This window comes from Callospermophilus lateralis, chromosome 16 (genome assembly GCF_048772815.1).
Source record: "Callospermophilus lateralis isolate mCalLat2 chromosome 16, mCalLat2.hap1, whole genome shotgun sequence".
NCBI classification, from domain to species: domain Eukaryota; kingdom Metazoa; phylum Chordata; class Mammalia; order Rodentia; family Sciuridae; genus Callospermophilus; species Callospermophilus lateralis.
Window position 1 is genome coordinate 58,030,233 of NC_135320.1, and position 13,323 is coordinate 58,043,555.

The window sequence follows — 13,323 nt, forward strand, 5'->3', positions numbered from 1 at the left end:
TGGGAGGAGGTCAGCAATGCACACAAAGACAAGCACAGGACTTGAAACCAGGACATCTGATTTTGACTTTTGAGCAGTGTGAACTTCTTAGAAGAAAATACTTGCTCATAAACTACAGTTGATGAAAAGGTTGAATTAGAAAGGACTTTGTAAACTGGTATATCTGCTCTTCCCTAAGTAAAATGAAAAGAACATTTTATAAACTAAAAAGCAATCAGGAAAACCTTCACTTTGCAGATATTCCACAGTTGTGGGTACATTTTAAGTAAATGTTTGGAAAAGATGAAATTAATGGCATTCTACCTACTTGGCTTCATGGAAGGAAAAACCCTCTTCAGGAGGGAGAGAGGAAAAGGTGGAAGGTTACTCAGTGAGAGCTTTACCACATTTCTGTGTTAAGGAAGAATTTTCAATGTAACAGAAGATGGCCATTTATACTAACAGTGAGAAAGAATTAACAATATCAAAGTTGTGTATCTCTGAAAGCAACTATTTGGTAAATCTAAAAATACCCCCAAATAACATGTTAAAATAAAAAAGAAAGAAAAACAACATATCAGGATAAACACTCAAGGCAAAGCAACACCTCTTCATCAGTCAAGGACAGAGAAGACCTATTCCTATATTGGATTCAGAAATGGGATAAAAGAAACCACCAAAGGTGATGAATAAAAAAGCATTAAAGAAAGGGTTCACAGACACCAACCTTAAATCCCTGGGTAACCAACAATGTTATGCTTCTGATAGTATTAATTCTTAGCTATTTTGAACCAACCTTGCCAACAGGAACATTCTTAACATCTTCCACAAAAACGACTTCCCGAAGAGACCACTGCTCTTCATTCACCTTTTCCTCTTCTTTCGGGGCAGGGGTTGACCGACGTCGTTCTTAGACAACAACAAAATGGTAAGTACCAAAAAGAAAATGTAAAAGAGACTTTATAGATTTCATCTAAATATATGAAAATGATCATTTTTAAAGGGATACATAACTGAGGTTTCTAAACAAAAATGTTATGAACTACCCCTTTCTGAACTAGGGTTTTATGACCAAATGATACTTCAAATAAATTCAGAATAAAGAATTGTTAACCATTAATGTCTAATTATCCTAAAGATACTACAAATTAGAAACAGCTATAAAGAACAAAAGAGTATATTTTGGACTCTCAGAATTAGGGTTAACTAAAGTTTAAAAAGGAAGACCTGCTAGGCTATTGTTAAAACTATTTGATAAATAAAGGAATCTTAAATTTTGAGGAGCTTTTTAAAAATCCTTTAAATCGATGGTAAATCTATATTTATACATGCTACAAATCCTTTATGACCAAGCCATAACTAACTTACAAAATAAGTCAGGGCTGGGGTTGTGGCTCAGAGGTACAGCACGTGCCTAGCATGCGTGAGGCACTGAGTCCGATCCTCAGCACCACATAAAATAAAAAATAAAGATATATGTCCACCTATAACTAAAAAATAAATATTAAAAAAATAAGAGTCAAAATATTGTGGTTAAAGGCAGTTATTTCTCTTTATTTTATAATAAATTTTGTGCATTTTTTAAAACTAATTCTCAAAAACAGAAATGGTCAATACTATAAATACTATCTTTCCATTTAAATAAACTTGTGCAATACATACATACATATATACATACATACACTAGTGAAAACACACCTCATATAAAAAGATACTTTAAAACTTAAAAATTCACACAAGTTAATTCCAGTCAGAAATAAACCGAGTACACAGCTATCTACCTGGGACTTGACTTTGACCAATATAGACTACATATAAAACTTACTATATGGCATTGACGCACTGCTGGCAATTGAGGATGCATCACTACAGGTGGATGCTGGAGATGGTGGAGGACCCATTTCTGTTTTCACTGGTTCCTGCTTACTTTCAGGCCTACAGCAAGAAACAAAGATTTGCCTTATAATTATATGTATTAAGACAAGCTTATTCTTGTAAGGGAATAAAATAATTAAAAGTTTTACTAAAAGGTATAATTTTATGACTCAATACACTAAAAAGGTACACAGGGCTGGCTCTCAACTATAGAAAAACTATATCCTACGAACCTATAAATAACTTAGGACAATGATGCTGATAAAGCTTTATCTAGAAAGAACAATAAGTGAAAACGGTTTATATCAATTTAACTTCAATAAATGGTAAATTCAAATAAGTAAAAAGCCTAGAAGGTCATTAATTTCTTAGTTTGAAGAAGAAACTACTTATATCAGTTTATAAAACTCCATACTCAAGCCATCTAGTAATAGGATTAAGAAAACTATGCCTCTTCAATGAATTACTTCATTAATGCTCAAATAAAAAGTTAACTACAGTCGGTGGCTTATGCCTGTAATCCCAGAAGCTAAGGCACGAGGATTGCAAGTTCAAAGCCAGCCTCAGCAAAATCAAGGTGCTAAGCAATTCTGTGAGACCCTGTCTCTGAATGAAATACAAAATAGGGCTGTGGATGTGGCTCCGTGGTTGAGTGCCCCTAAGTTCAATCAATCACCAGTAGACAGACAGACAGACACACACAAAAAAAAAAAAAAAAAAACAGGAAGTTAACTACAGCAACAATATAATATTCTACAGCTGGAAAAATCAAATGTTTTTATTTATTAAAATGCAGATATCAGTTTTTAGTCACAAAAATGACTTGTTAAAAATGTGTCATTTCATTCTGACACATATCTAGATCATAATCTTAACCCTCCGACCTCTTATTACTCTCACTAGGAATTTCACCTGAATTAAGAAATAATCCAAAAGAAAATCAATATTATTTTCCCCAGAAGTGCGCAACATACGCATGCTGTCAGCAATGATGGCTGCTTGACAAATCCTGTGATGCCGGGACAAAGCCAATACTGAGTTGTCACTAGCATACCTTAAAGTGAAGGTCTATTGTTGAATAGCAGGTGCTAGTGACATGTCAACAGCATGTTGTTGACATTAAATTTCACTTAACTATTACAACTTTCACTAATAAAAATGGCCAATTTGAAGGAAAACCTTGAAAAACTTATTAAGTTACATGATTTCAGTCTAATCTTTTTATTGTTTACATTTGTTCGCATCAAATGTTCTTACAAAATTCATAAAATAGGGCTGGGGATATACTCAGTTGGTAGAATGCTTGCCTTGAATGCACAAAGGCCTTGGATTCAATCCCCAGCACACCCTCCCCGACCAAATCATAAAACAATGAAAATGTGTTTTGTTACTTTTTAGGACAAAAATCAATGTAAGTAGTAGAATAGCCTAAATCTTTAAAACTAAAAAAAAAAAGGAAAAGCACTTAAATCATCAATTAGGCTTCCAGTACAAAACTTGGTTGTACATTATGCTTTTAACTTAACAGAAATCCCTGTTTCTGAATTTTAGTTTGCATTTTTAATATTAGAGGAGAAATAGCAGTGATAAAGCTAATAAATTTATACTCATTACACTTGTTTGAGCATAAAGGGAGAGCAAACTAAAAACTCACATTTTAAAAAAACTTTTATATACCATATAACTCAAATAATTTTTGAATGGCTGCCTATATTTTTAAAAAATGTAATTTATGGAATGTGATAATCGTACTCTTTCCATGATAATAGTCAATTTTTTTAAAATTATTGATGAATGTTTATTTTATTTATTCATTTATATGTGGTGCTGAGAATCAAAACCATTATCTCACACAAGCTAGGTAAGCGCACTGCCACTGAGCCACAGCACCAGCCCCAGATTTTTTTTTTTTTTTTTAGAATAAAAGTTATTACCAAGGACAGTGGGGCACACCTGTAACCCCAGAAGCTTGGGAGGCTGAGGCAGAAGAAAGAGTTCAAAGCTAGCCTTAGCAATTTGGGGAGGCCTTAAAAAACTCAGTGAGAAGTCACTAAATAAAATATAAAAACAGGCTGGGGATGTGGCTCAGTGGTTGAATGCCCCTAGTAAGGGGGGTGGGACGGTGAGTTAAAAGTTATTTAACAAGTTCATTAAAGATTTTTAGTTCATGTACTAAATCACCAAATTATACTACACATATTCTAAATGATGGGTGAATGTTTTTTAAAAAATAGATAATAAAATCTCTATAGCCTTCTAAATAATAAACCAGTCCCAGAATAGGGGACTAGATAAAAATCAGTGGTATTTCTGTTCACATATCCCTCTAATATACACAAAAAAAGTTAACAAATCTTTTACAAAATTTCCTCCCCAGCACATGTAAAACCTTTCCTATGATCTTGATTAAGGCAAAGCATTAGATAGAAATTAAAATGATATAAAACATAAGGCTGAACACATGTAACTTCTACTCATATAGCTCCTCACAGGAACACAATCTAATGACAAAAAGGACATCAAAAAAAAAAAAAAGAGAACACCACTCTGCCATTCTGGCCACCATCAAGAGCAAATTTAAAATACAAATACTAAGCAAAGTAGAAACAGCAATTGTTGGCGATTCCTGATTTCTATGTCACTATATACTTCTATATCTCCTTTGATTAGCCCCCATTAATATTCACAACAAATAAGAAACTGATATTAAAGCATAGGGTATAATACTTACTTAGTTTCAGTAGTTTTGCTAGCTTTTTCCATGCTTTTCAGGCTTTCAGGAGATCTTAGCTGAAATCTACAGCTGTCATTCATATTCCAAACTGATTCCATTAGGACACCAACTTTAGGAATCCCAGCACTAATTGAAAATGCAACCGCTCCAGCATGATACAGAGGATTATTTCTTAGGCATACCTAGCAAATCAAAGAAAACCACCACAAAGATGGCATAATTTTAAAACAAACTGAAATAACTGTCATAAATGTATGAAAATGCAATACATAAAGGATTGCTTCCTAGGTTTTCTGGTACAATCTTACACAATCAGTAAGGTTGAAAAAGCACCAACTTAATAATCTCTAAGAAAATTTGTTCCTAAAACTAAGGTGCAAGAGAAATTTCAGCATGTTTGCTAAAAAACTAAAAATTCATGCAACAAATAACCATTCTACTAAAACGAAACTAAACAGCAACTGCAGAGAAACTAAACATAGTTATCAATTGTAAATAAAATAATTATACTTTGTTTCCTAACTTCAAATTACTTTCCTCCTTAATTCACAAACCTACACAGGTTCCATTAGCTTCATTCCTATAAGATGTTGGCTTCCCTAGAGACTGTTGTTCTGTACTAGCCAAAAGTTTAGTGGACACTGCAATGTTTATTTTAAAAATAATATGTAGATATTGTTATACTGTGTGCCATGTATGAATATGTAACAACAAATCCCATCATGATGTATAATTATAATGTACCAAAAAATGTAAAAAAAAAAATTACACGAAGATGTTAGTATCAGGAATTTAAGTATAGGAGTCAATAAGCTATAAAACTCTGTCATGGACTAACCTCAGGTTACACACTGAAAACACATGGCACTGTTAAAACATGACACAAATAGCTCCTCTTTTGAGGTCTCCAGCCATCCAACCTTACCTATATTATTTTCAGTTGTCCAGGAACTAATGATGATCTTATACTTGACCAGTGTCAAATATTTTGGGATAGAGAGACAAGAGAGACAGGACAATGGTGGTACATTAGAGAAGTATGGGAAGTGTAAACATTGGCTTAGAGTTCCAATTCTACCAAAAAATAGTATTGTGTCACTAACTATAGCTCTATGGCATAGATGAATAGTTTCTAAAAGCAGGCTTCGTGGGAAAAGTATGTTCTGCATAACTCAGTAATTTCAAGGGAAATTTCATTCAGAATTTTTTAGAAAAGACTAGTGAAAGCTTAATGCCTAAACAGGCTTCAATAAGAAATAAGACTGTAACTAAAATAGAAATGTAGCATTCTATAATGAATTATTTACTAATATCTTCCTATAAAAATAAAGGCATCTTAAAAGACAAGGAGGAGCGTTGGTGGAGCCTACCATATCAAGATATACAACGAATATATGCTAAATACATTACTCCTGACAATTACTTTCTGTGAATGGAGAAAGAACAGAATACTCTTAAGTGATCAACACTCTTTTTGATGTTCACACATAAAGTACTTTCCTTTTGTTGTGGCTGTTTAACCCAGTTTTCAAAAGCTTAAAGGAAAATCCATCCATCACCAAAGTGTTTTAATATGATTTATCTTTCAACAATGTAGTAGTGCCAAGCTACTTTCTTTAAAGATGCAATCTTTATTTTTCCTCCCCTCTCTGCCTGCAATATTAGCAGAGTATTAGTGTAACCTTCTAATAAGGTAGCTGCTATGATATCTTACTGTTATGAGAGTACAGCTGACAAAGAACTTCTGAGAACATCAGAAATCAGTATTTGAACAAAATAGGGAAAGAGGGGAACATATTGGGGATAGGGCAACCACCCTGCCCAAAGTACTTAGATAAATAATGAAACCTGAGTAATAATGTCTAGAACAGTGGGTAATTAATTACTAATAACTTTCTAGTTGGAAGGCCAAAAAGAATCAGAAAAAGACAACTGCTGAATAGGACAAAAACAAAAACAAAAAATTCAAAACAGCCAGAAGCAAAAAGAATTACGTATATTTAAGCTGAGTTTGGAGAAAAACTTAAATAGTGACTAACTACTTTTTAAAACAGGGGATAGAGGTCATTGTACCTTTTGGTGATGAGAAAAAAAATCTGAAATAAAAATGATGAGGGCTGGGGTTGTGGCTCAGTGGTAAAGCACTTGCCTTGAATGTGTGAAGCACTGGGTTCAATTCTCAGCACCACATATAAATAAAAAAAAATAAAGGACCATCAACTAAAATAAATAAGTAAAAATTCTTAAAATGCTACATGAGAGAGGGTTGAGGTCATGGCTCAGCAGTCGAGCGCTCACCTAGCACGTGAGAGGTGCTGGTTTCGATCTTCAGCATCACATAAAAATAAATAAAAGTATTGTGTCTGATTACAACTAAAAAATATATATTTTTAAAAAATGCTACATGATAAATGCTACAAAGATAACACTGTTTTACCCTGAAGTTGAGCTTCCACCAGACTCTAAAAACCCTTTTCCACTATTAAATATTAATGAGTAAACCAAGTCCCTTGTTTATGTGGCTAATACTTTGTTTTAAATAGTCAGTAATGTAATGTATTAGTAACTAAAACTGAAAAATATTTGCTAAGCCAGGCAAGGTAGCACACATCTATGATCACAGTTCAAGTCAAAGCACCCTGGGCAACTTAGCAAGATCTTGTCTCAAAATAAAAGAGGTAGCTCAGTGGTAGAATGCTTGTCTTTAATGTGTGAGGCCCTGGGTAGGTTTGGTGGTGGGTGGGTGGGTAGGTAGGTAGTAGAAAAGAAAGATTTTAATTAATTAAGAGTAATAAAAGCCCATGTTAATATAAAACAACATGCAAACATAAAAACAGAGTTTCAAAAATAAGAATGAGGAAAATGGTCTTGTTCACATTTTTGCAAATCTCTTAATGTCATGTTGAACACAAGAACTGCTGGATTCTCCCTACTGCTTCTGCATTCAACCTGTTTCAATGTTATTCTGACTTCAGTACATGGAGACAATTTACCTTCAATGAGACAGAAAACTGGAAAAGAAAGGGCTTTCCAATCTCTCTGAAAGGGGCAAGGGATCAGTAGTAGTCTCTGAACCATACTTTGAGAACCAATGGAGTAATAGAAATCACCCAACAGAAAATAATTTAGAAAGCCTAAAAGCATCTCACAACCTCAAAATAGAAACTCATATAAATGCAGGGATTTGACAAAGACTTGTGCCTCCTGCTGAGGCACAAGAGCAATATCTTTCAAGAAAAATCTTCCAAAAAAATTTTTCAGTCATAGGAATCACCTGGCCTATCTGTTAAACATAAGGACAAAAGGAAAAATTTTTGGTAGAGGATGACTACAGGTTCTGCATTTTCAAAGTACCAGCTAATTCTAAAAATGCAGCAAATATAGAAATTGTGTCCCATACGAAAAATACTAACATGAGGCAAGAATCTGTAAAATGTTACTCATTTGAAGAAAAATGAATGATGCTACTCTTGACCCTTGTCCTTCAAATAATGCTCATCTATCAAACTACTTATACAGAAATTGCTTACAAGAGAAGGAAGTGATTATTAAGAGAAATTATGTCCCTTAGGATAGGCTAATTATTCTTAATTCTAACCCCTTACCTGGGTACCAACAGTGATGTTCGGCATGGAGGAAATACCAGCACTGGATTTGGGCTTTTTATTTTTTGCTCTAGCTTTCTCTAACATTTTCTTCCTTTGACTAAAAGGAACTACACCCCTGGAAAGGAAAACCATAAAATGATCAAATAAATAAGAAACCAACCCCATAAATTAAATCAGAAATTACACATACTGTCATTTAAAATTTGATCTATTCCTTCTCCATATTTTTTGCCTCAGAATACTTTTAACATGTGCAACTTGTTTAAATTCAATAAATAACTGAATCTAGTTTTTATTAAACTTTTAGGATTAAATTTTCATAGAAAATGTTATCAGTGGATACTTTCCTTCAAAATAATTCCATTTCATTAGGATACTCTTATATATTTGCCAGTACAAATTTACTATTAAGATACAAATGAAATAAATTTAGGTACCTTCTAACATTAAAACTATAATTAAATAAAAGAGAATACTCATGCTATTAAAAATTTTAAATTATTTAAAAACAAAATGCATATTTATGTATGGGTGGGGGGGTGAAATTATTTAAAAACAAAATGCATATTTATGTATGGGTGGGTGGGGGGGCTGAAAATGCCCCAAATGTTAGCAGCAGTTATCTTTGGACATAGAATTCTAGATGATTTTTATTCTATATCATACTATTATAAATTTTAAAATATAGTCACTAAGTATACATTACTTTCATAAATTTATCTTAAGCGCTTTTATTTTAAGGTAACAATGTTCTAAATTGAAATTTCTGTCCCTACAAAGTATTGACCTTCTCATATTAGTATTCCATTCTCCAAAGCAGGTCTCCATGCACATAAAAATATACACTGAAAGAAATTCCTCCTCCCTACATACTTACCACCAATATAAATTGTTCTCCAGCTGTGCACATGTATAAAGGGCACAGCAATGTAAAGAAACTATCCGTTCTCCTTGAAGTTCAGAGTAAGTCTGTGCAGTGTGTTCTAATTTAGAAGCCACAGAACTTAAAGTTTCATCCACCCATGTAGCAACCTAAAGAATAAAAGGTTAGAGATTTAAACAAAAATAAATAAACCTTCCAAAAAGAATTGTGATCAAAACTGGAGTAAAGCATACATACTTTATAGCCAAGGATTCTAAAATGTTGAGCTAAATACTACATTATTATAGAATAGATTCTTAGTAATACTGGGGATTAAAATACTTTCTTCACATGTAAATTAAAATAGCAGCTATTGAAATGAATGTCTAATGCCATCTTTAAGACTTAACCAAAACTATATATTTGCTCCAAAAATTTTTAATAGAATTTAAAGTCAAACCGATCATTTGAAGCATAATACCTATATTTTCTCAAACTATACCTTTTTTTAAGCTCCCTGATTTCCCTTGTCTTTCACTTTTCTTGAATCTTTTCCTTTCCTTTAAAAGTAGAAAACTACTTTTAAAGTTGGATTACAGCATAAACTAACCTCCCAGCCCTCCAAAAAAAAACATTGGATCACTTTATTAGGGTTTGAGACACTTTGTATTTATGGACCTAGTTAGACAGAAAGATAGAAAATGAAAAGATGAAAAGGGGCAAGAAGAGAAAAAAAAACCAAGAATTTAAGCATGAAATGTTTATTAATGCAAAGTGACTCCTACCTTGTTATTTTCTGTAGCTACAGTTGCTCTTATGCTATTTGCAGACAGGAGGACTATCTTTTCATTGGTTAACCCCAAAAATGTTGCTCGTGGATGATGTGATGAAGGATTCTTTGAAAGCATATAAGAAAAATGATTACTGTTTTATATGTTGATATGTAGAGCTATTCAATGCAAGATTTAATAATAAAATACCTGTGCATTTCTGTAAGGCTCAGATTCACTCCATTTCCACTGATAAAGTTCTCCTTTACTGCTGACAGCCAGAAGTTCAGAATACAGAGCTCCAATACAAATAAATTTGGTTCCATCCTATAAAGGAAAAATAAGACCATACTATAAACATACAAATTACCAAATCTGCTGGTTTGGACACTCAGTATAATCACTAAATCAAATCTAGATTCATTATGTGAACACATAAGTCACAGGTATCACAACACCTTTAGCACAGCCTACAAAGTCCCCACATAAGGCTCTGGTTCATTCCATGAACTCAGGTCACAACTCATGGCCATGTCCATCAGGACCCCATCCTAGGACCACTGTTGCTGTTATTATCTCTGCCTACATTACTTTTTCTCAGGCAACTCATCCCCCCACCCCCACCCCTGGCCCCAATCAAGTCTGTTCAAAGGAAACTTCCATAACCATACTATCTAAAAAACCACCACTCTCACATTCTGGCTCCTGATTTTGCTTTTTAGATAACATTTCATGATTTATTGTGTTTACCTATGTATCTCACACAAATATGAACTTGTCTTTTCCCACATCATATACTCAAGAATGTTCACAAAGTAGGTGCTCAATAAATGTTAAGGGGAAAAAACAAAACAGAATAAGGACTAAAAGCAAGGAAACTCAGAGTCAAAGAGGAGAAGATTCCTAAATTCCTTACCCCCTTTTCTTCCTGAGTCTTTCAACATGCTGAGACAAATGTCTTTATTTTGCTTTTTAAGGTATAAGTTCATTAGCTTTTAAGGTAAAATACATGCAGTGAACTGGGATACAGTTAAATTATAAAAAGCTTGGGAGTTTGGACAATAAATGTAAATCAACACAAATGATAATTTACAAATGTTAATTATTTTAAAATATAAGACCAAGGATTACAGACATGAAGCTAACCAGTAATCTCAGAGCAAAACTTGCCAATAACAGGTCTTAGGTTGTGTATTTTCCTTTTGGTCTATACATTACTTCCTCTCTTTGGATTTCTATATATTAAACTAATCATGTCTTTCTAGTTTTCTGCCAAACTTCAATCTCACTTATTAGATGGGTTATAGTGCTCAGATAAATCTTATAAGATCTACCAAGATTTATATTACATACTAGCAATGGATTATACCTTGTACAGAAAAAATATTAATTTTAATATTCTATTTTCCCTATACCAAACAGGTCTCGTTTTCAAGTACTTCTATGGGGGCACAGTAAAGAAATTAAATTTGAAACTCTTTAATTATTAAATTCCTCTCTTCCTTCACCATGGGTATCTGAAAATCATTGTTTACTTTCTCTATGGCAGCTGCATTGAATCTTACTTATTCTACCTCATTCTCTATCTCAATCCCATGGTTAAAATAATCAGACCAAATGAGTCCAAAATGTGAATCCAACACATATTAAGTTAGTGGCTGCAAGTAAATTATGTAATTTCTCTGAACCTACTTTTCACCTCTAACATGGATATTATAATACATACAGGGAGGACAAATACACCACACAGAGACCAATGCAAAATAAGTGTTCAAATTTAACTGTGATTATTAGGCTCCCCTGACTTCATCTCGTGCTCATGCCTCCCCAAAAAGGAAGGAAAGAACAGCTCTTGTATACAGGCTTCCTGAATATTCCCACCTCTAGATTTACTTAATGAAAAGTACCATTCTCACCTTTTCCCTTCTTAGAGAAAGAAAAATCCCCCTCCCTTAAATATAAACCATATACACACTAAATGAAACCCCTGACCATATCCCCTCAGCAACCATCCAAATTATTCTTTCCTTCAAAAATCATGATCAAGTGAATCCTCACTTGGTATCACCATGTTCGCTTCTGCTCGGTATTTGTTCTGGAAGCTATTCTCTACTTTGAGAGGTCTCTACTGGTCTTCCTCCTACCTGTGTGGCTACTGTCTCCATCACCCTTATACGACAATGCACTCCCTACACCACAGATTCTGCCCTTGTCCCTCGATTCAAATTATGCTCCACTCTCATCCTCAGTGACAACGACCACTAAAGCACCATGCTTTTACACACATCTTTATCTCATAACCCCAGATTCATCTATTAGAGATGTCTTCCTGGATAAACAGGCTCCAAAACAAATTCCTCACCACCTGCAAAGCTGCACCTCACCTGTAGCTCCCATATAAAGGAGTAACACCCAACACCTACCTTATACTAGAGACATGGAAACCTGGGAATTCTCAACTCCTCCCTTTCTCTCATCAATCAAGTCACTAGTAAAGGAGTGTTGCATTTGTCTCAAATTCCTTTCAGACTCTTTCCTTCCTGTCACCATTGCCCCTGCATTCTAAAATCTTCACAATTCATTCTTTAACAATCTTACCACATTCAGTTTAGATGTTTCTTCCTTTACATACCTTTCTCCCATGCCAACAGAATTCCCTTCGTTCAAAACAACTTTATCACATCACTTCTCTAAAGACACTTTTAGCTTCTTAGTTACTACAGAGTACATCTTAACTCCTTGGCCAGTTACCTATGTCACTTTACAATCCTGCTCCATCCTACTCTTCTACTCCCTGCCATAGAGCAGTAATTCTGAACTTTTCATTGCTCCACAAACACACCATTTATGACTCCAGGTCCATGCCTGATGTTTAGAATACCCTTGCTTCTTGGACAATGCCTACTTAGACCCAAAACTGTTGCTTGGCCAGACATGGTGATCCACACCTGCAATCCCAGCCTCAGCAACCAAGCAAGAACTAAACAATTTAGCAAGACCCTGTCTCAAAAGAAAATGAAAAACAAACAAACAAAAAACTTACTGCTTAAATGTCATCTCCTTTATGAAGTCTTTACCAAATCTATCAGGTGGTTAAGTCATTCCCCACTGTAAAGCCCTGTGGAACTTTATGCACACCTTTAGTTTAGTACTGACCATGTTAGGAACACATCACACTACATGAATGTTTGTGTTCCCTACATTCCCCATGGGAAGTTCCACATCACAGTCACCTCTACATTACTACAGGTCAGTTTGGCACACAGCACCAAAAAAAAAAAAAAAAAAAAAAAAAAAAAAAAAAAAAAAAAAAAAAAAGCACACCAACCAAGTGCTGAATGAACAATTGAATCTTTTTTTTTTTTAATATTTTTCGTTACACATAGACACAATACCTTTATTTTTATTTGTTTATTTTTTAATGTGTTGCTGAGGCTTGAACCGGCGGACACAACATCTTTGTATGTGGTGCTGAGGATTGAACCCGGGTCGCAC

The 13,323-nt window shown here is 34.1% G+C and overlaps 1 protein-coding gene across 8 annotated transcripts in view; it reads right to left on the reverse strand.

The window, feature by feature from the left end:
* Positions 1-13,323, reverse strand: part of Ubr5 (ubiquitin protein ligase E3 component n-recognin 5) — a 132,371-nt gene that overhangs the window by 50,094 nt on the left and 68,954 nt on the right. For all 8 annotated transcript variants that reach the window (XR_013088943.2, XM_076836266.2, XM_076836264.2 and 5 more), the window contains exons 10-16: positions 10,039-10,155; positions 9,844-9,954; positions 9,074-9,228; positions 8,194-8,311; positions 4,586-4,770; positions 1,805-1,914; positions 776-888 (exon numbers count right to left, since the gene is read on the reverse strand). Coding sequence is in view for 7 of the 8 variants with exons in the window: in XM_076836266.2 (XP_076692381.2) it covers positions 776-888; positions 1,805-1,914; positions 4,586-4,770; positions 8,194-8,311; positions 9,074-9,228; positions 9,844-9,954; positions 10,039-10,155 (909 nt within the window). In the remaining variant the exon portion in view is untranslated. The remainder of the gene's footprint in view (positions 1-775; positions 889-1,804; positions 1,915-4,585; positions 4,771-8,193; positions 8,312-9,073; positions 9,229-9,843; positions 9,955-10,038; positions 10,156-13,323) is intronic.